The 20356-nt window shown below is 42.3% G+C and overlaps 1 protein-coding gene across 1 annotated transcript in view; it reads left to right on the top strand.

The window, feature by feature from the left end:
- Positions 1 to 20356, top strand: part of KDM1A (lysine demethylase 1A) — a 36997-nt gene that overhangs the window by 10584 nt on the left and 6057 nt on the right. Inside the window, exons 3-14 of the mRNA XM_083626961.1 lie at positions 2817 to 2876; positions 9350 to 9483; positions 10804 to 10882; positions 11616 to 11708; positions 12680 to 12786; positions 14796 to 14877; positions 15610 to 15704; positions 15981 to 16123; positions 17230 to 17320; positions 17785 to 17919; positions 18701 to 18774; positions 20071 to 20182. Coding sequence (XP_083483087.1) covers positions 2817 to 2876; positions 9350 to 9483; positions 10804 to 10882; positions 11616 to 11708; positions 12680 to 12786; positions 14796 to 14877; positions 15610 to 15704; positions 15981 to 16123; positions 17230 to 17320; positions 17785 to 17919; positions 18701 to 18774; positions 20071 to 20182 — 1205 coding nt within the window. The remainder of the gene's footprint in view (positions 1 to 2816; positions 2877 to 9349; positions 9484 to 10803; positions 10883 to 11615; positions 11709 to 12679; positions 12787 to 14795; positions 14878 to 15609; positions 15705 to 15980; positions 16124 to 17229; positions 17321 to 17784; positions 17920 to 18700; positions 18775 to 20070; positions 20183 to 20356) is intronic.

Genomic DNA, 20356 nt, shown 5'->3' with positions numbered 1-20356 from the left:
CACAGGGAGAAAGTCAACACTGGTTCTCTGCTGCCCCAAGCACAGGAAGGAAAGGTGGTTTCACTCTGTGTTTTGCCTTTGTTGCCTCTTGTAAAAACCTAAGGGGAAGAGAGTAAAGTTGCCTTTTTCATTAACTGACCTCAATTGCAAAAAGAGCCAGTAGTTGCTTTCTCTTTCCCTTATTTTCTTCACAAAGAATGGGGGAAAGTGAGAAGTGGCTTCCCACCTGCAGATTGTGCTTTTGCAGAATATGCAAAGCATTGTCTTGCTGCTTCTGCCTCCTGGAAACTCGCAACAGAAAGCAAAGAAGTGAGATCTTGTCTTGGCAGAAAAGAAGGGAGGGTTTCTCTTGCTTCCTATTGAGCTTTTAGAGGTGGTAGCAGCACAGACAACGTTCTGCTGGTGTTTTCTGAAAAACCACAGCTTGCAAGATGAAAACCTCTTCTTTCTCTACCGCCACCCCCAGTCAGTACAAAGAAAAGGAGTGTTTTTTCTCTTTTCCCCTTGTGCTTTTGGAGGAGGCAGCACTTGAGCTGATCAATACCCTTCTTTTCTCTGAGTTGAGGAAAAGAGGGTTTTCATCACAGTAATAGTAAGCCAGCCAAAACATGTCACCACTGTTCAAAGTGCCCTTTTCACCATATGAAACAGAAAAGATGGGTATAGTAGTTCATTGAGAATAGATAGCCATGATATGACTCCTACTGGGTCTGATTACCAAAACTTTTGAAGTTTTACTGTGTTCAGAGTAGGCCAGAATGGTCTGGTGAGCTGCTTACTGATATGTTAGTATATGGTTCATATATGCTCCCCTGTTAGCTCCCCTTGAGTCCTGAAAGGTTATTTTGCATGTAGGAGACCTTTATTAATCATACTCGTTCAGAGAATTGGAGCTTCCCATAAGGTACTGTTTTGTAGGCATGTTGATGTAGGCGTAGCCTAGCAATGTGTAGCTGAGGAGCAGCAGTGTATTCCCAATCCTTTTCCTTTTAGAGATGAATTACATAGTTAGAAGCAGTAGAATGAAGCTCAGGCCTGGGGTGTGTGTGTGTGTGTTCACACACATACACTCACACACAACCCCAGATACAGTGGTGCCCCGCAAGACGAACGCCTCGCAAGACGAAAAACCCGCTAGACGAAAGGGTTTTCCGTTTTGGAGGCGCTTCGCAAAACGAATTTCCCTATGGGCTTCCTTCGCAAGACGAAAGCCCATAGGGAAATCTCCAGGACAGCGGGGAAGCACAGCGCGTCTTCCCCACTGTCCTCGGACCTCCTCCGAAGGCTGGCGGCGGGAGGAGGTCTCTCCGCCCCACCGCCAGCCTTCGGAAGGCTGCTCCGAAGGCTGGCAGTGGGGCGGAGAGACCTTCTCCCCGCGCCAGCCTTCGGATGGCTGTCCTGAAGACTTGCGGTGGGAGGAGGGTTTTTCTTCCCACCGCCAACATTCAGAATGCTGTTCTGAATGTTGGCGGTGGGGAGGAAAAACCCTCCTCCCACCGCAAGCCCCGGGAACAGAGGAGAAGCGCTGCGCGCCTTCCCCTCTGTTCCCGTACCTGTCCTGAAGGCTTGCGGTGGGGAGAAAAGCCCTTCTCTGCACTGCCAGCCTGGCAAGCGGTCTCCATAGGAACGCATTAATTGATTTTCAATGCATTCCTATGGGAAACCGTGCTTCGCAAGACGAAAAACTCGCAAGAAGAAAAAACTTGCGGAACGAATTAATTTCGTCTTGCGAGGCACCACTGTATATAGATATATGCTACTATAGTTTAATGGTATACATACATATAACACTAAACTATAGTTTGATGTTACAGGAATGATCCTGTTTCAACTCAAGTTATCCCATCTCCCATTCCTCCTCCCAGGCACGGCTAAGTAGATTTGAAGCATTCAATTCCGGTTTAAATGAACTGTAGCTTCTTATTGCCTTCACTATGATTTATTGAAACAAGCACAGATCAAACCATGGCTTCTCACCCTTGCTTGTTTAAATAAATGGTAGTTGAAACTACAGTAATTACAGTTTGCCTTTATGACCTACAGTGACAAATTGCTGTCACTTTAAACCAACTCATCCTGGTTGTGTGTCTGGTTGTGTGGTGGGCTTACTGGGCGTGCTCATTCCCATAATGTAGGGGAGAGATAATTTAAAGACTTATTTCAGGGACATGTTTTTCATGCTTCTTTCTCAGGATCTGTTGAAAGTTCTAAATCCTGTAGTTCAGTTCTTTATATGTGTCAACAGTACGCTTATGGGTGAATGCTAGCACAGTCAGCGTAAATGTTCTTTAGTATTTGTGTAGTTGTAGCCTGCATATAGAGTCAGTGAGTTTCTAGCCTTAATATGTTTGTAGCTTGTGGAAGAGAAGTAAGATATCATAAGATTGGTTCACGTTTCCAAGCAAGACTTGGCTAAGCCGTAACAGATCCTTGGTGTTTCAAACCCTTGGCTAGACTGTCCATCTACATATTCTTCCTACTGGTCACAGGAAGTATTATCTTTATTTTGTACTAATCTGTTTAAAAAATTGTTTCATAAATTTTTAACAGCTAGGTGCCCTTCAAATACGGTGTATATCTATTCCTCATGCCCCGCAGGAGTCTGACAAAGGTTTCCAACAACAAGGATGAAGCATTAGAAGATTGCAGAGTGTGATGCCCTTGACCCACATTCCAGAAGATGGAATTCTCAGGAAATGTCCCCCCACTAGTTGGTGAACTACTAAACCTGAATCGCTAGCTATCAGGCCTTCATGTCCCCAAATGACTTGAACTTGTGGAGCAAGGTCCCTGAGATCTCCTCTTTCCTTCCACAGGGCAAGCAGGAGGACTTCAAGACGACAGTTCTGGAGGGTATGGAGACTGCCAAGCATCAGGTGAGGGTGGCGTTTGATGCTTGCCACTTAGTTGCAAGAGCCCCCAAAATCAGGGATTGATGCTTGCAAGTGCATGTGTGGGGTGGTGGTCAGGTTTTAGCATGAGGTGCAGGAGAAATGCATTTGCCCACTGAAAAGGAGGGATTTCTATTGCAGCTGGAGAACATGATGGGAAATTAAAAGAACTCTGAAATTCATTGGACAGATTTCATAGCTTCAAACCCCCCTCCCTCATTTCCCTGTGTTGAGTAGAGAAAACAGAGTCACTTTACAAGTTGAAGGGGCAGCTAGACTCCCTCCTTCCAGAGCTGTAGGACCTTTTGCACAGTGTGATTCTGTGTGGGATTCCGAGGAATGATAACGAGAGGAATATCCTTTTTATAATTAGTTGCTATATGTTTACATAGAATTAGGGAGGAAAGCCCCAATGAACTTTGTGAGACTTAATTCTCAGTAAACATGCAGGAGGACCTCAAGTGGATAGTTCTGGAAGGCATGTGGACTCTCCTTCCTTGGAGGTTTTCAAGCAGAGGTTCGATGGCCATCTGTCATGGATGCTTTAGCTGAGTTTCCTGCATTGCAGGGGGTTGGACTAGATGACCCTTGGGTCCCTTTCAACTTTCCGATTCTATGATTCTATGCATAGGATTGTATTGTAAGTGATATAATAACCTCAGGGTATGCAGACTGTTCTAGTTTGGTTTCTTTAAGAAACCTCATATAGTTCCAGTTGATGCACATGGGCTAGAATTTATGTCTAAGAAACCACAATTTTGAAAGCTCTTTTTGGTTCATGAAACAGGATCTATGGAGTTGGCCCTAGGTGCATTTGAAATTGTAAAACCAGTGCCGATAAGACATGGTTTCTAGATACAGTAGATTTAGGGGTGCATAGTTTTCAATTTTTTCTTCAATTTATTTGCAAACCAATGCAAGAGAGCAAGACGTAAATAATTAGAAATTCAGCCAGAAATCTCCATGGTAGTTTAGATATGTCAGTAGTCAGACTGTTCTTACTTTGAAATGTATTGTAAGCATTAGAAGTACTTCTTGAAAGTTCTGCAGTGTTGGCTTTTGAAAGAGTGCTTGGCTGCATTTCTGATGCAGTTTGATGAAGCTTTAAAGATTTAAGGTTTGTGTACAAATATTTCAACGGGTTGTTTTTTTAAAATGTCTCAACAAGGTGTTATATTTGTATGTTCGATTATTTTGAGTCCTTAAGTGGAGACTGCCTTAAATATTTTTTTCTGAATTTGGGGTGAGTGGGTCATTTATTTGTTAAATTGTATCCTGCTTTTCTTTCATAGAGGAGGGAGATCCAACATATTTGGGTTTCCCAGGCAGGCTGCTATTCAGTGCTTGCCTGGCTCACCGCTAAGCGTCAGACTTCAGAAATGGAACTGTGTCAGTACATTTGTTTTGTTTTCTGGACAATCTTTTGGAAGGCAGGAGTTAACACACACATAAGCCAGATATGCACCTTGATTCAGGCCACATGATGGCATCATTTCCAAGTCATGCATTAGAAGTGGATTTCTGTCATTGCCAGAGATTGGTGTGACTGATTCCTATCCTCAAACTTTAGGAACCAGCCAGTATACTTCAAACCAGAGATGGAAAAGCTCAAGCTCAAGGGCCAGCCAAATGCTGATCTCCAGGCCCTTGGGTTTCTGCCCAGACCACAGCCCTCAGCCCTCACTGCTCTACACCCTCCAGTGATTTTACCTGGCTGGAATGTGTGCTGGATCTGTGATAATACCTCTTGCTTTCCTGGATGGAGAGTATTGTGCATCTAGCCACACCTACACTTCAACCATACCCACCACTTGTGTGTAGCCCGCAGAAGATCACACATGGAGTGTTGCCCTCAGGCAGAAAGGGTGCCCCAGCTCTACTTCAGACCCATGGGACCCTGCTAGCATTTTCTTTTTCATATACAGTACTTCCATTTTGGTTGAATGCTGCTAGGGTATATTTTTGTCTTTGGCATAACTGCACACATTGACATAGAGGAGCTTGCTTTATGAATTGCTATTCCAAACAAAACATTTGAAAATAGTTTCACCTGTATCAGGATTTATTTAGCTGGCTCCACACCAGGAAGACTTTCTTAAGTGAAATCTGAAAGCTGTTCATCATACTGATCTATATTAAAAATGTGCACTGTGTGCTGCTGATTATATTCTACACACTTGACTTGATTTACAAGTTACTTCCTCAGTGTACAATGAGTTCCTGAGCAAGATAAAGCAGACGAGCCTTTAATATGTGGACTTGGGAACTAGTTCTTTGATGTTACACTGAACTGTGTGTTGATGGCTGCTCTGTGCTAAAACATCTATGCTTAAATAAACTCTGCAAGTTTGCACTCTTCCTTATTTTGTGTGTTTCTGCCGTACAATTTTAAGCTTAACTGCAGGTATAAGGCCTAGAGATCTGATTACTTAAAATAAAATTCAAACATCTCAAGGTACTGAATTATGTGGCAGAAACCAAATTCCAGCAATTGCACTCTGTGGCAGCAAATAATTGAACATTGAATTGTATCAAATACCTTTCCAAAATATGTAACCATAATGCACTTGCAGCTGAAAGAGACTGATTTTCATAGGGGAGAACACGATGCTGGACTTAGATGGGAAGATCTAGCGCAACTCTTTTCTGTTTAATTTGTGTAACTAGTAGACTGCAACTTCTCAAATCTGCTGGCTGGATTTATATATTTTTTAAATATAACTGTGCTCTTGGGAGCTTGCCATGTTATGAATATTTATGTAGTGAATGTGTAAACCACCCTTCATGACAAAACTGTCGGTGGCTTAGGTGGCTACAGCAGGTGGTTGCCAATGTGCCTGCATGCCCATCAGTACCTCCTCTGGCACCCATGAAGGGTCTAAATAAATATCCCCTCAAAAATCCACAATGCATGGGAGACGGTGTTCCTCTTGGCACTAGCTTGACCTCATAAACACGCTCCCATTCCTTGGATGGCAGTGTTAGTCACCCACTTCTGTTTCATTCTGAACAGAAGAGAAGTACAAAGTGCTTCTCTCTGTGAAGCTGATGTACTTTTCATTTCCCCATTGATGTGGGGCATTCCGGTACTATTTTGTTGTCCTGTCTTTACTCTGTTCTTTTAGATGTGGCAGCCATTTTGTGTTGTGCTACCACTACCACAATTTTGTACTATGCCATGCCCTACTGAAGCCATTTTCTGACTGGTACCCTTGGCACTTCCTCAAAATTCCAAATGTGCTCTGTAGATTTAGTTGGCAAAGGCAATTGCTCCATCCTCAGGATGCCCACTGTGAAGTTCTTTCCTGATTTTCCAGCATATTTGAGAGAAAATGAGGAGGAAGGGAGTTCCCCTCCCCTCCATGTTGTGGTTTTCCAGAAAGCAGAAGCTTTGAGGGCAAACTGTGCAGGAAGTGAGTCTATACAGCACGGGCAGATAAGCGAAGACAACTGGGATTGGGGGCTGTCAGGGTGGCGAGGAAGGGACTGGTGACTACTATGAAGTCAATGCTTCAGTGTGGATATATGTTTGAAAGTACAAGGTTGGAATGTAGTTACCTGAAGCAAGCATTAAAAAGTACAGAAAACTTGCAAGAAGAAAATGTACTCCTAGGAGAAACAGTTACCAAGGGAAAGGAAGGTGAAGCAAAGCTTGTGGCGAGCAGGAAAAGGAAAGTTTGCTTACCCAGCCACAACTAAACCCAACATTATGGCCATATTTGCAGGCACATTTCCTACCATCGGTGGACATCTTGCTAAGAATATTTATAATAACTGTATTCAGTTGTCTGAAAGGTAGGGCTGCCATACTTTATCTAACCAACTGAGCTAACTGAGTCCTATTGTTTTAGATTTCCATTCTGTTGTTCCCCACAGAAGATTAAGTTAACCAGTGGGGTATAACACCCGTCACTTGTTTTGGACTGTCACGTTTCTTCCTTAGTTGACTCATTTTCTCCCAGGTTTAGTTTGTCCTTTGAATGCGTTTTCAGCAATGCCAAACTGAAATGCATTTTCAGTTGTCTTGTGTCCGTCTGAAGAGCATGGTCTGTCTATCCCTAACTCATCATTTAGAGCTGTCGTTATTGCTCTTGCAGGAGACATTTATCAGTGCATTTGTCACTACATGTCTGCCATCATCTCTTGGGATTGTTCTTCACAGATATTAGCCAGTAGCCTTTACACAAGGCTTGTTCTTAGTCCTGCAGGTGTTGCTTATTGTCCAGATCACTCATTGTATAAAGGCACAGAGTATTTGGGCAGAATTCAGTAACTTAGCCACTGAAATTTGAGTTAAACTTGGAAGCTATTTTGTTTTTAAGGAACTTGCACAAGTTAAATTTAGCTTTGATGGCCTAATATGTATTAGAAAAGCAATTTATTTCGCTTATCACATTACAACTTTTAAGTCCATACTGTGTTTCTAACATTGTTAAGATTCCAAGTTTTTTCCATTTTCAGTGTAGTGCAAATACTTAGGCTGTCATTATAAGTTTGCATATTCAGCCTGAATTCCTAGAAATACTTAATAGGGAATACAGTGAACCTTACTTGGATACAGTGGACCTTACTTCTGAATAAGCATGCATAGATGTCTGCTTTCAGTTATATTCCCATTGATTGCAGTGGATAATGATCTACATGCAACTGCCTCAATGAACATTTGAGCAATCATGTAAATTATTTGTAGGATTTTAATCTTATGCACTCAGGTCTGTGTTGAAGCATCAGTGTAGAACCAATTACTAGATCTGTATTTTGTGACCTTTTAGCACTTTACAGGATTTAGCTGTTTTCATTTCTGAAGAACTTAATATCTAAATGATGCTCATTCTTGCAATAGGAATGAGTGTTATTTTTAGGGCATTTTATGAATTCAGAGAAGCCGTCTGTTAATTGCACATGAAGTTGTTGCAGAGTTTTAGCCCACCCACTTTTGGGTAGGTGACATTAAAAACAAAAAACATTTCAACATAAACCTGCAGTTGTTTTTACTTCTGGCAAAAACCACTTGCTATTTCAATCAATCACCTTCTCAGCCTTACTAATATCTGGAAATGTCAACGATAGCTTAACTGTTTTTGACATTGTAAAATCGGAAATGAGCAATTTTGTGCACTCGGCACAAGTTGTTGTAGAAGAGAAGGGCTTCTGCCATAGAGACATTAAGACCTCAGTCCTAAACCCACTTATCTGTGGGTGAGCCCCATTGAACCTTCTGTGACTTACATGTGGGTAAACTTACTTAGGAGTGCCTTGTAAAAGGTGGGATTTGGTAGGGCTGTCTCCTGATATTTAGAAAAAAATTAAATGATAAAAATTGTAAGTAAATCAAATTAATATTTGTGAACATTTGCATATGATTAAACAGATGTTGGATGACCATCTGTCACAGATGCTTTACTTGAGATTCCTGTTTTGCAGAGGGTTGGACTAGATGATCCTCAGGGTCTCTTCCAATTAGTGTTGCATTGTTGCCCTCAGATTAATAGTCAAAAAACCTGTTTGGGGGACTTGGGTGGTGGTGTGAGGAAAAGAACTTTGCTAATGTAAATTGGATTCCCCCCTGCAAGTAATCCTGTGTAACAAATACATTTTGGCATTCTTGATTAGATTGTTGCATTGATGCTGGTTGCAAATCGCTTGGGTTTCTAGGTTAACCATTAAGATGTACCTTGACGTGATAGCCTTCTTCCTCAGTCTTCATGATCCTGGAGTCTGACCCCTTTTTTTTACTTCCACCATTCTGTCTTCCCCCTATTCCTACAGATGTACCAGACAACTTAGCCTCTCCTGAGGTCTGTGATTGCCTCCTGGTCTCAGTGGGTTGCTGCTGTTGACCGAACTGCCCTACACTCCAGGTCCTTTTGTGCTCCTTGCCTCCTGCCACCCCATACCTGGTCATGCCTGACCTGATTCCTTTGTTCATCTGTGTCCTTGCTGTTTCTGAGAGGCAGCTGTGCACTCACACAATGAAGATAACTTCTCCTATCCACTATTGACAGCGAAAGTGCTCTGCTTTCTGTACAAAGCATTTTGGTAGTTGCCTGCTGTTAGGCTGGCTATATGAATGCTTGCCCAATCCCCCCCCCCCCGCACCCTGTTCCACAGTTGTCCACAGTGGCTAACTTTTAAATGGGCAATTATTGCATTCTCTGCACTTTACAGTATATAAAACCAAGAACTTTGCTGTTGGTTGATCTGCCTAACTGCACTGTGACACTGTGAATGTGTTCATACACATTTGAGTGCTAGCTTGTTAAGTTGTGTCTTGCATTAATAGTTCAAAGAACTAAGTTTTAAAAAGTAAGGAGGTCCAAATATTTTGCAGGCAGGCACAGTTTGAGGTGACACACTTGCACTTCTTAGTCAGGGATGAAAGTGTCTCCGGAGTTGCAGCATCCTGGTTTCCTAGGTGTTTCGGCAGTACTTGTCACATGTGGGTTCTTTCATTGTAGGTGTGGAAGGTGCAGCTTTCCAGAGCAGACTTCCACATGATCGGATGACGTCACAAGAAGCTGCTTGTTTTCCGGATATCATCAGTGGGCCGCAGCAGACTCAGAAGGTGTTCCTTTACATCCGAAATCGGACGGTATGTTGATTGCTAAAAGTTTGATGGAATATTCTCAGTGGTCTTTGGTACTGGGGTCTTTAGTTTTAGGTGATGGTGGTGGTTGTTAATTGAATTTATATACTGCCCTATACCAAGAGGTCTCAGGGCGATTCACAGAAAAGATTCACAGAAAAGGTTGTGTATGCACTATTTCTTCAAAGCACAATCTTTCTCTCAAAGAATTCTGGGCACTGTAGTTTGTTAAGGGTTACTGTGAATGGCAGTGGCGTAGCGTGGGTTGTCAGCACCCGGGGCAAGGCAAGTAATTTGCGCCCCCTAACCGTGGATTTGCGCCCCCTAACCCCCAGATGTTGCGCCCGGTGCGGCCGGCCCCCCCTGCACCCCCCACGCTACGCCACTGGTGAATGGTAATTCAGGGCGGGGTTAAACCACAGTGCCCAGAATTCTTTGAGGGAAAGAAGTTTGGTTTTTTTAATGTGCTTTAAAGGTATAGCGTTTACACAGACTAAGACTCCAGAGTGAGGAAGCCACACACAGTCCTCAGGGCCAAATATTCAGATGCACCAGCTTCTTAAAAAAACTACAACCAACCAGTCTCAGGAGGTCTGGATAAAGAAAGCTGGTAGGCATGGAGACGAGTTATAACATTGCCAGGAATTAAAATGTTGAAAATATTTCAGATTCTTTAAAGAAGCCCATTCTGCTCCAAACCCAGCTGTCCAAATACTGATTCTTGTGGCACATCCTGACAAACATTCATTTTATTAAGAACAGAATTTGTAGCCTTCCATGGCATTTGCATTTTAGGGCATTGACTACTCAGATGAACTATGCAGCCCAATTAACTTGTTTTTCATTAGCCATATTCTTTTCTGAACATCACTGGGGAAGCATGCCAGTCATTTCACTTCATTAAGAACAGGGGTCAGGGCACTTTTTCAGCTGGGGGCTGGTCCATTGTCCGTCAGACCTTGTGGGGGGCCGGACTCTATATATATATATTATTAATTAAAATGAACGAATTCCTATGCCCCACAAATAACCTGAAGATGCATTTTAAATAAAAGGGCACATTCTACTCATGTAAAAACATGCCGATTCCTGGACGTCCACGGGCCGGATTTAGAAGGCAATTGGGCCGGATCCAGCGCCCGAGCCTTAGTTTGCCTACCCATGATTAAGAAAGTTACCCATAGGCAGCATAATCACTGCACATTAGAATTCTTAAGTGGCCACAAAGCATATATATGAAGGGTTTTCCCCCTCAATGCTTTCTAGTAATTACTAGCTCAGTTACAGAATTTACAACAGTTTTGTATGTTTGTGTCATTCAAATAGTTGCAGCTTTGGTTGGATAACCCAAAGATTCAGTTGACGTTTGAAGCAACACTACAACAGTTGGAAACACCCTATAATAGTAAGTTGCCATTCTTACCTTGCGCATAATTGTAAGCTCCTTGGGATGCTTGACTAGTAAAGCTGGATAAAGAAAATAATAGCAGTAACCCTTTTCATGCACAGTCGTACCTTGGTTTTCGAACAGCTTAGTTCTTTAACGTTTAGACTCCCGAACGCTGCAAACTTGGAAGTGACTGTTCCGGTTCACGAACTATTTTTGGAAGATGAGCATCTGACGGGGCTTCCGTGGCTTCCAGTTGGCTGCAGGAGCTTCCTGCAGCCAATCAGAAGCTGCGCTTTGGTTTTCAAACATTTTCGAAGTCGAACGGACTTTCAGAACTGATTCCGTTTGACTTCCAAGGTACAACTGTAAATCCAAACTGCTGTTACAAATAGACATTTGTACAGTCAAGTCTCTTCTTCAGGTGCTGAGCAGCAAAAGCCTCTTGTGACTATTAAAAACATATTTTGCTTGTGGTTATTTCTAGGAAAGGAGTTTCCCAATTTGTGTGTGCATTGGGGAAGTTCGCTCTGAAAATGCCTTGTTTATGTACATGCCATTCAGAGCCCATGACTCCCCCATCCAGTAGATCAATATGCGAGCTATTACTGCAGGGAGATATCTAAGGATATGAATTCAAGCTAAAGCATGGTATTTCAGAATAAGCTTTCCCCCCACTACAGTGAAACTAGCAGCATTGTAGGCCTGCTCTTCAACAGTTTGTATATTAAGAGAGTTTTCTATTTTGTAGGTGATACTGTACTAGTTCACAGAGTCCACAGCTATCTGGAACGGCATGGCTTGATCAATTTTGGCATCTACAAAAGAGTGAAGCCCCTACCAAGTAAGGAGTTCAAGTCAACAATTGTGCTTTGAATCAGAACGTGTCATTTACTTCATCATTACAATAAAGATTTGGCGGTGGGTGGGATGGTTAATTGTTCATTTTCAGGCTTGATCTGTCATACGTCACTGTCTGGAGTGCAGACTCACCTTTGTGGTTTATGCCATATATACATTCAGTTTGAAGCCCAGTGCTCTTTCTGCAGCCCAGCATGTCTGTTTGCCTCCTATGTTGCAGTCCTTCATTTGAAGCTATTTGAATACAGTTTTCAGACTAGACCAAACCCTTCAGCTGCTAGTTCTCGTCACTAATATATTTCTCATTCATTTATTGTGTTTACATCTTGCCTTTCTTTCACTAGAGAAATTCAAGGCAGTTAACTATAAAATCAAAATGGTTCAAAGCAGTCCAGTGGAAGGAGCCTCATCCTTTGTTTTCTCCTGCAAAATAGTCAATCACTGACGAAGCAAGAGAGGGAAGGGGTTGGAAGGCAAGCAGGCAAATGTGCTTTCTGATAAGCTGCATCATCTGTTTACTGTGTCCTTCTGTAGATCTGAGTGCCTGGCCTTGTGGTGCTATGTGCCCGTCAAGTTCAGAGGGTTACTATTTATGGAATTCTGACCCTTTGGAACAATTACTTTTCTGTCAGGGTTCTAGGTTTGATCCAAGAGTTTTTTTCCTGGTTGCTGATTTGCTAATATTTTCTGATGCATCTGAAAACTTAGTTCAGGGATTTGTTCAGACAGGGGCTTGGTTTGCTTTCCTTCCTAGTGCTAGCATGCAGTGTTAAGCAAATTTCTTAATCTTGTAACCTAAAACCTCCCTCCAGCTGACAGAGGGAGAAAGAGAAAGAAACAGAAACAGTGATCATAGCTCGTATTGGTCCTAGCCTTGCTTATTTTGCCAGAACCTAGCCTGGGCTAATCAGTTCACTAACATACCATTGTTTATCCATGCATTTGTGCTTTTAGCTAAGAAGACTGGAAAGGTGATCATTATTGGTTCTGGGGTCTCCGGCTTAGCAGCAGCTCGCCAGCTACAGAGCTTCGGAATGGATGTCACACTTCTAGAAGCAAGAGTGAGTGTCCTGTGCAGTATGTCTCAGCCTTGCAATTAAGTCCAAAAGTTACTGGTCTACAGTATTTTTAACTAGGAGCCTGCTTACCCACACATACCTGTACAGATCATTTGTGGCCTACTGACAGTTCACATGATGGCACCACACATCAAAACCAGTAGAAAAACTCTGCTGAATGAGAAGGAGGAGAGGAGGCTAAGATATCCCTGGAAACTGCCTGAACATCTTTACATCGCATTTCAGTCCCTGTCACATGTATCTTTGAGCATGGCCTCTTCTGCACATCTATGTTCTGTCTTTTGCAAAAGTGTAAGATGCAAGGGTTATAAGGACAGACTTTCTCTGCAGTGGCATTTGCAATCTGTGGCCCTCTCAGGTACACTAGGGGGTCCTTGCTGATCATTTTCCATCACTACGTAAAAACCTGGCTTTTTGAAAAAGCCTCCCATGCAGGGTGATCTATGCTGTTGTAAAACAGTAATGGCCACCAGCTTGGATGGTTTTGATTAGACAAATCCATGGGGTATAAGGCTATAAGCAGCAACTAGCCACGATGGCTGTGCTCCGCCTCCATGATTTGAGGCACTATGCTTCTGAATACCAGTTGCTGGAAGCAGCAGGAAGGGAGAGTGCTATTGTGCCCATGTCCTTGCAGGTTTCCCACAAGCATCTATCTGGTTGGTCACCATGGCAACAGGATGTTGGACCAGATGGGTCATTGGCCTCACCCAGCAGCCTCTTCTTATATTCTTAAGTGGCAGTGTATCACTTTAATAAGCCATATTACCTGTTTTATTTTACTGTAGATGGTTTACCATTTTTATCGTAATATATATTTTATTTTTTTGTTATTTTATTTTGTAAGCTGCTTTGGGGGCTGTGTGAAGAAGAGAATGAGGCACAATAATAATTTGAATAAGCACATGAAAAACTTGTTTGTTCTTATGCAGACCTGTTTCTTGTTTACAAGCCTCTTCATTTCCCCACACAGGATGCTACAGGGCCTGAGAGATGGATTTGATTAGACACAAATTACAATGAATTCAGGCAAGAGATGAGAAATGTAGAATGATTTTGTCACCAAGGGTATAGTGGTGTAACAAAAAAACAACCCCAAAAGTTTTCTGATTCCCTGGCGTTTTGCTTCATGTTTTTAAGATACACACCTAAAATACTTTCTGTACATCTAAAAGTGCAGCTTGTATAACATGGAGTTTGGATTGACAGTGGCTCCCAATAGTGGTTTTAGGCATTGGAACTTGACTTTGCCACTGAAAAAACTGTGAAGCAGCCCACATTAACATTCATTTTTATGACTGAAGAATATCAGTGTTAAGCTTTAACCAATAACGTGGCCTTCAGCCCTCTTTTTCAGTGTCCTCTTATCCTTGACCGTACCTAATTCTTCCCGTGCCAGAGCGCTATTGCCAGTCTAGGGTAGACAATACTGAACTAGATAGACCAATAGTTTGAAATACAGGCAACTCTGTAACTGCTTCCAGCAGTGTATTTGAAGTTAGATAAATATTTACTCTTAATTAATACTGAAATGGAGCTCCCAAATAGTTTTCCTATTCATGCACTGACCAGACTGAGACTTAGGTGTATTACGTGCCTTCAGATCATGCTTGGGATTGATGAGAAGTTCAGAGTGTGGCTGCAGGGACAGAGTTAATAAAGAGAAAATTAAGACAGGTGTCAGGGTAATACTTTACAGGTACAATTCTCCATCAAGCTGCTGCAGTCTGTTTCCTCTCAAGGCGCTTCCTGTTTAGTTTTAAACTTATTTGGATTTACTAACCTGTTGCCAATTTCAACACTCTTGTTTCCTATTCTGTTTGTTTTGTTTTTTGTTTACAAGAGGGTTGAGTTTTATTTAAAATTCGCGGCCCAACACTTTTTGAAAAATAAAGCATTACTGCTAGTGTTTCAGAGGGTTTACTAAAATTAGCATATAGTTTCAGCGAAAGCCCTGTAAATGTAACCCCCGGAATTTTTCTCTCTTAAAGGATCGTGTAGGGGGCAGAGTTGCCACTTTTCGCAAAGGAAACTACGTTGCAGACCTAGGAGCCATGGTGGTAACAGGACTTGGTGAGTCTGAAAAACAAGTCTGAATTCAAACTCTGCATCTATGGGCTTATTACTGAGTAGTTTTGCACATTCCTTGGCACCCAATTTTTATGATTGGCAATAGCAGTGCTCCATGGCTTCCCCACATGAATATTTTTTCTCCCTTTTTCTCTCTCTGGCCTTACTTGGTGGGCCTGTGGCCTAATTCAGATTTTTAGTTTATTTCATCAGACAGTTGATCAGTCCTAGATCATTCTCTCTCCAAAAGGGAAAGGTGAGAGAAAGCAAAACTAGAAGGAGAGAAGGAGAGCCCTTCCTAATCTCACTACTGGGACTCAGAGTAAACTATCCAATATTTGTGATTACAGTGGTACCTCGGGTTACATACGCTTCAGGTTACATACACTTCAGGTTACAGACTCCGCTAACCCAGAAATAGTACCTCGGGTTAAGAACTTTGCTTCAGGTTGAGAACAGAAATCGTGCAGCAGCGGCAGCAGGAGGCCCCAATAGCTAAAGTGGTACCTCAGATTAAGAACAGTTTCAGGTTAAGAACAGACCTCCAGAACGAATTAAGTTCTTAACCCGAGCTACCACTGTAGTTTTATCTAGCTGTATTTTAAGAATGAGATGTGTTCCTTCTGCAAGTTTTCCAGGTTTCAGTTCCTTCATTTGCTAGATACAATCCCTCTGGAAATGGGAATCGAAACGATTATATTCTTCTCTGTACAATCTCTCTCTCTCGCTTTTTAGGAGGAAACCCAATGGCTGTGGTGAGCAAGCAAGTAAATATGGAACTGGCCAAAATAAAACAGAAATGTCCACTCTATGAAGCCAATGGACAAGCGGTAAGTTTTATGTTTCTTGGAAAATTCACTTGAGAGACTAGTTTGGAGCAAAATTACATACTGGCTTGAAAATATAAGTCTGTTGCTAAGCTGTTGTTATACTAGATAATATTTCCTTACAGTTTAATCAAACTCTTCCTCCTACAACTTAACGCCTTTAGCTGTTCTGTCCACATTTTAAAAGGTCTGGGTGGTATATAGTGTGTGAGTGGAAAGTGCTTCTTGAGCTTTTGTTGCTGTTTTACTTATGATTAATTTCAAGGATCCTTCTTGCAGGTTCCAAAAGAGAAAGATGAAATGGTAGAGCAAGAGTTCAATCGTTTGCTGGAAGCTACTTCATATCTCAGCCACCAGCTGGACTTCAATGTCCTTAATAACAAGCCTGTCTCCTTGGGTCAGGCTTTAGAAGTCGTCATACAGTAAGTGAGGTTACGTTTCATTGATAACTCTGAAAATGTCCTCAACTGTTGCTGCTGCTGTTGATGAAATTTATCTATGTGAAGAAAGAAGCCTAGCTTAAATTCAGTGGATCTGACCACTGTGTGTTAAGTATATTTTGCTGGAACATGTCTTCAGGTTTGTAGTATATTAACTTTCAGATCTCACTTTTGCCCGCATGCCTTCAGAGAAGCCCTGTATAAGCAATGACAGTGACCATTTCACGTGGGGGTTCCGTTCCAGGCCCCCATGCGTGTCGGCAAAGTGGGTAGAAGCCTGCCCCGCTCCTTTACACCCCACCTCCCTTCTGCTGCCTTAAGGGTCCAAAAGGACCTGTGCGTTGGCAATCACATGTCAATTTGACGCACCTAGAATGGTTGCCACTTGTATTCATGTTTGATTCTGCCTTGAACCAAGGAGGAGACTGCCAGTCAGTGGGCTTTACAGCTTTCCTTGAGTGTTAAATACGGGTTTCTTGTGTTTTTGAAATGCTTGCCAAACGTTTCTGTATCTCCCACTGCTTCATCTGGGAATTTGATGGAGTTGGCTGCTGACAGAAGGCAGTTTCACACGTAACCTGAACAGTACTTTGAGGCAGCTGCTTGAACTGCTGTCTAGCAAGTGTTGCAATATGCCCTAAGCCATGCGTGCAGAACTTCATACCCAAGGGCCAAATGCAGCTCTCGGGGGTCTCTCTTTCTGGCCCTTGGGGCTTCCCCAGACCACCCCCCTCACTGGCTCTGCTTTGCACCCTCCTTGAGTGTTTTTTTGTTGGTAGAACACATCCTTGAACTCTGGGAATGCCTCTTGCTTGTTTGTGTGGAGGATAGGAATGGGTGTGTGAGTGTGTGTAGAAACTGCCCGATACAAAGGTAGTATTTGCATTTGTCGCTCAAACCCCTTTTGCCTTTGGACCTGCCCACAAGAGGCATGTGACTTGTAGAAGGTTTGCAGAAGGGAATGTGGATCCTGGGCTGAAAAATGTTTCTCTAAATCCTGGTCTAGGCCCTAGATGCTGCTGCAGCCTGAAATCCTTACTCTACCTCTTGTTTTGCCATCTGCCATTCTTTTTCTTTTCCTTACGTAGATTGCAGGAGAAACATGTGAAAGATGAACAGATTGAACACTGGAAGAAGATAGTGAAAACTCAAGAAGAGCTTAAAGATCTTCTTAATAAGGTCAGGTGCTTATCCCAACCTGAGACATGCACAGCTCCGTTCCCTTTACGTACAACTTCTTGGTGAAGGAAGGTTTTGGCCCCATTTTGGGGCCAGTGCAGTGGCTTGGAAGAGTCCTTTATCTGTGCAGTCCTACATATAAGAGTATGATACGCCATTGCTGTAGAACAGAGCTTTCCAAACTTTTCAGGTTGGTGACACACTTTTTATACATGCATCATTTCGTGACACAGTAATTCAGTTTTACTAGCAAACCGGAGGTTAAACTGACCTCCTTCCAGCCCTGGGCAGTGCGTGGGGAGCATTTGCCCAACAAACCTACAGTACACCTTGCAGCTGACACACTAACATGTCGTGGCACATGGTTCAGTAAGCTCTTCTGCAGAGTCCTGAAAGGTACAAAAGGGCTTTTCCCCTCTCTTCCTGCTAAGTGTTTTTTCTCTCTACCCCACCCGCCTTTATAGATGGTGAACTTGAAAGAGAAGATAAAGGAGCTCCACCAGCAGTACAAGGAGGCATCTGAAGTAAAACCGCCTCGAGACATCACTGCAGAGTTCCTTGTGAAGAGTAAGCATAGAGATCTTACTGCTCTGTGTAAGGTAAGGATCAATGTGAAAATGGCTTTGCCTACTGAATATATATATTTTTTAAAAAAGAGTCCTCCAGCTGTTTTATATCACAGCTCAGGTTGTTTGCGCTGCTACATATGACTGAATTTTGCATCTCATTTTTGGATTGGTGCGTAAAAAAAATACATTTCATGAATCTGTGTGTGTGTGCGTGTGTGTCAAGGCAAGTTACAAAGATGTCATAGAAGATAGTTAAGCATTGTTTCAAAAAACATCAAAAATAACTGAATGTAGTGTTAAAAACAATACAAAATGAACAACTGAGGCAGAATTCTTTTTTATCCAGCTGAAGAAGCCTGTTGAAACAAAAAATGTTTCCAGAAACTGCAAATGGTGGGCTGGTCAGTGCTAAAAGTTACAGTAGAGAAGGAAGATGATCTCCTATCCTCCTCGAGCTTAATAATTACAGAGACCTGACTAGCTTCAACCAGAAATCAGACAATTTAGTGTTGCCAGTCCCATGCTATGGAACACTCTTCCAGCAGAGATTCAGCAGCACTCTCGCTTTTGACTCTCAGAGGTCTCTTAAAGACTTTTTTATACTGACAACACCAGTTACAGCTATTTAAAACCTCTTGACTCACCAATCATTTTAATAATTACTTTAATGTTTTTATATTTCCATGTATGCATATGGCTGTATACTAGCCCAATATTTTATCAGAGGGTAAATACTATTATAAACTAAATAATAAGAGATTACTTCAACATTGCCCTTCAGTAATGTTCTCTTTATCTATGCACTTATCAGGAGTATGATGAGCTGGCTGAAACACAAGCAAAACTGGAAGAGAAGCTGCAGGAACTAGAAGCCAATCCTCCAAGGTAAAAAAATGTAGACACACTCATCTGGGTGGCTGGATGCTAGTGAAGGTGCTTTTTTTCTTTTCTTTTCATTACGTCTTCCTTGAGTTCTGCTTGTCAAAGAGATGAAGTGGAATAGTTCAGGTGATGAAGGATAAGCCACTGCTTCTTGAACTGTGGTCTGAAAACCGACCAGAGGGTTTTGTTGTATTCACAACTAGTCCCCAGGTTCATGGTGAAAGTAACATTCTGAAGAGCTGGTGGTTTCTTGGAGGCTCCCACCGCATGTCGAAGAGGAAATTCACTTCTCAGCCTAATGTTAGTTTTAACCAAAAGTGGTTTACAGTGGTGGAAGCATCAAAGAAAGCTTTGGCCGTGTGCACAGTTCTCTCCTGTGTGCACATAGCGCTTAGTTCAGTTGCAGCAGAAGGCAAATGCAGCACTTGAGCTCTAATTCATACTGCCTTTCACAGTTGGCCGTGTTTTATTTATTTCATAAAATTTGTACACGACTTGATTGTAAAAAAAAAAAAAAGCACACCCAAAACCTCAAAGTGGCTATAAGGGGAGTAAACGTGGTCCTCAACAGAGCCGTGTTTAAGAAAAACTCTCAGTAAATTTATTGTGAAGCAAAAAGCCTTCACGGTAGGAGCAAGCTGCCATGGCACATAAAATCTGGAAGCTAGAAGTCGATATTGAAATGTTGACAACTTGAAAGAAGAGGAGAAGGAACAATGGGGAAAGGAGGTCAGGGGGAGGGTACCCTTAAGAAGGATAGGGAGAATTTCAGTTGGCTGGCCATTAGGATAGTGTGGAAGCTATAGGACTGGATGTGAAAACAGAAAGAGGACAAGGATATGAAATGGTGAATTGTATATGGCAGAGAGGGTGTTGGCTGCTCTTCAAGGGACTGGATGAGTCCATGTTTCACCTTCTGTTTTTTCTGTGGCTTAATGCTCTTATGAGTCTTCAAGGCAGAGATCAGTCTCTTCCTCTTTATAAAACCACTCTGAGCTGATAGGATAATATGCAATGCAATAAAATTAATAAAAAACTGGGTGCTGTTATCAGCAACATTGGATGAAATCTGACTGAGAGGTGACCTTACAGCAGTCTTTCTTTCTCTGGTCAGTAACATTTCAGCCATAAGGTGAAAAAGTAGTGAATGAGCTCCTGTCAAAACTGGCTGTAAGCACAAGGGATATTCAGTTGTGTTGAAGGGCAAGAGGTTTGCAAACCACCTGATACAATACCATGCACTGGTAGCATCCCCCTAACAGCATGTTTTGTTTTTCTCTTTGTCAAATTTATTTGCAGTGATGTTTATTTATCATCAAGGGACAGACAGATCCTGGACTGGCATTTTGCAAATCTTGAATTTGCCAACGCCACACCACTCTCTACTCTGTCATTGAAACATTGGGACCAGGTAACTCCATGTTTTCTCCATACTGACATTTAAGTGAGTGTTTCAAAAGAAGTTTGAATTTATCCGTATGGAAAGATGGAATTGTGGAGCAACTCATGACCAGGATTGTGTATATTCTGCCCTGAACACAAATCTGCTCCAGGGTAACACAAATTCTGTACCTCCAAAGAGCCT

Source organism: Podarcis filfolensis, assembly GCF_964270895.1.
Source record: "Podarcis filfolensis genome assembly, chromosome: 8".
In the NCBI taxonomy this organism is placed as follows: Eukaryota; Metazoa; Chordata; class Lepidosauria; order Squamata; family Lacertidae; genus Podarcis; species Podarcis filfolensis.
The sequence above is the reverse complement of the archived record's forward strand: the minus strand, read 5'-3'. Positions and strand labels throughout refer to the sequence as shown.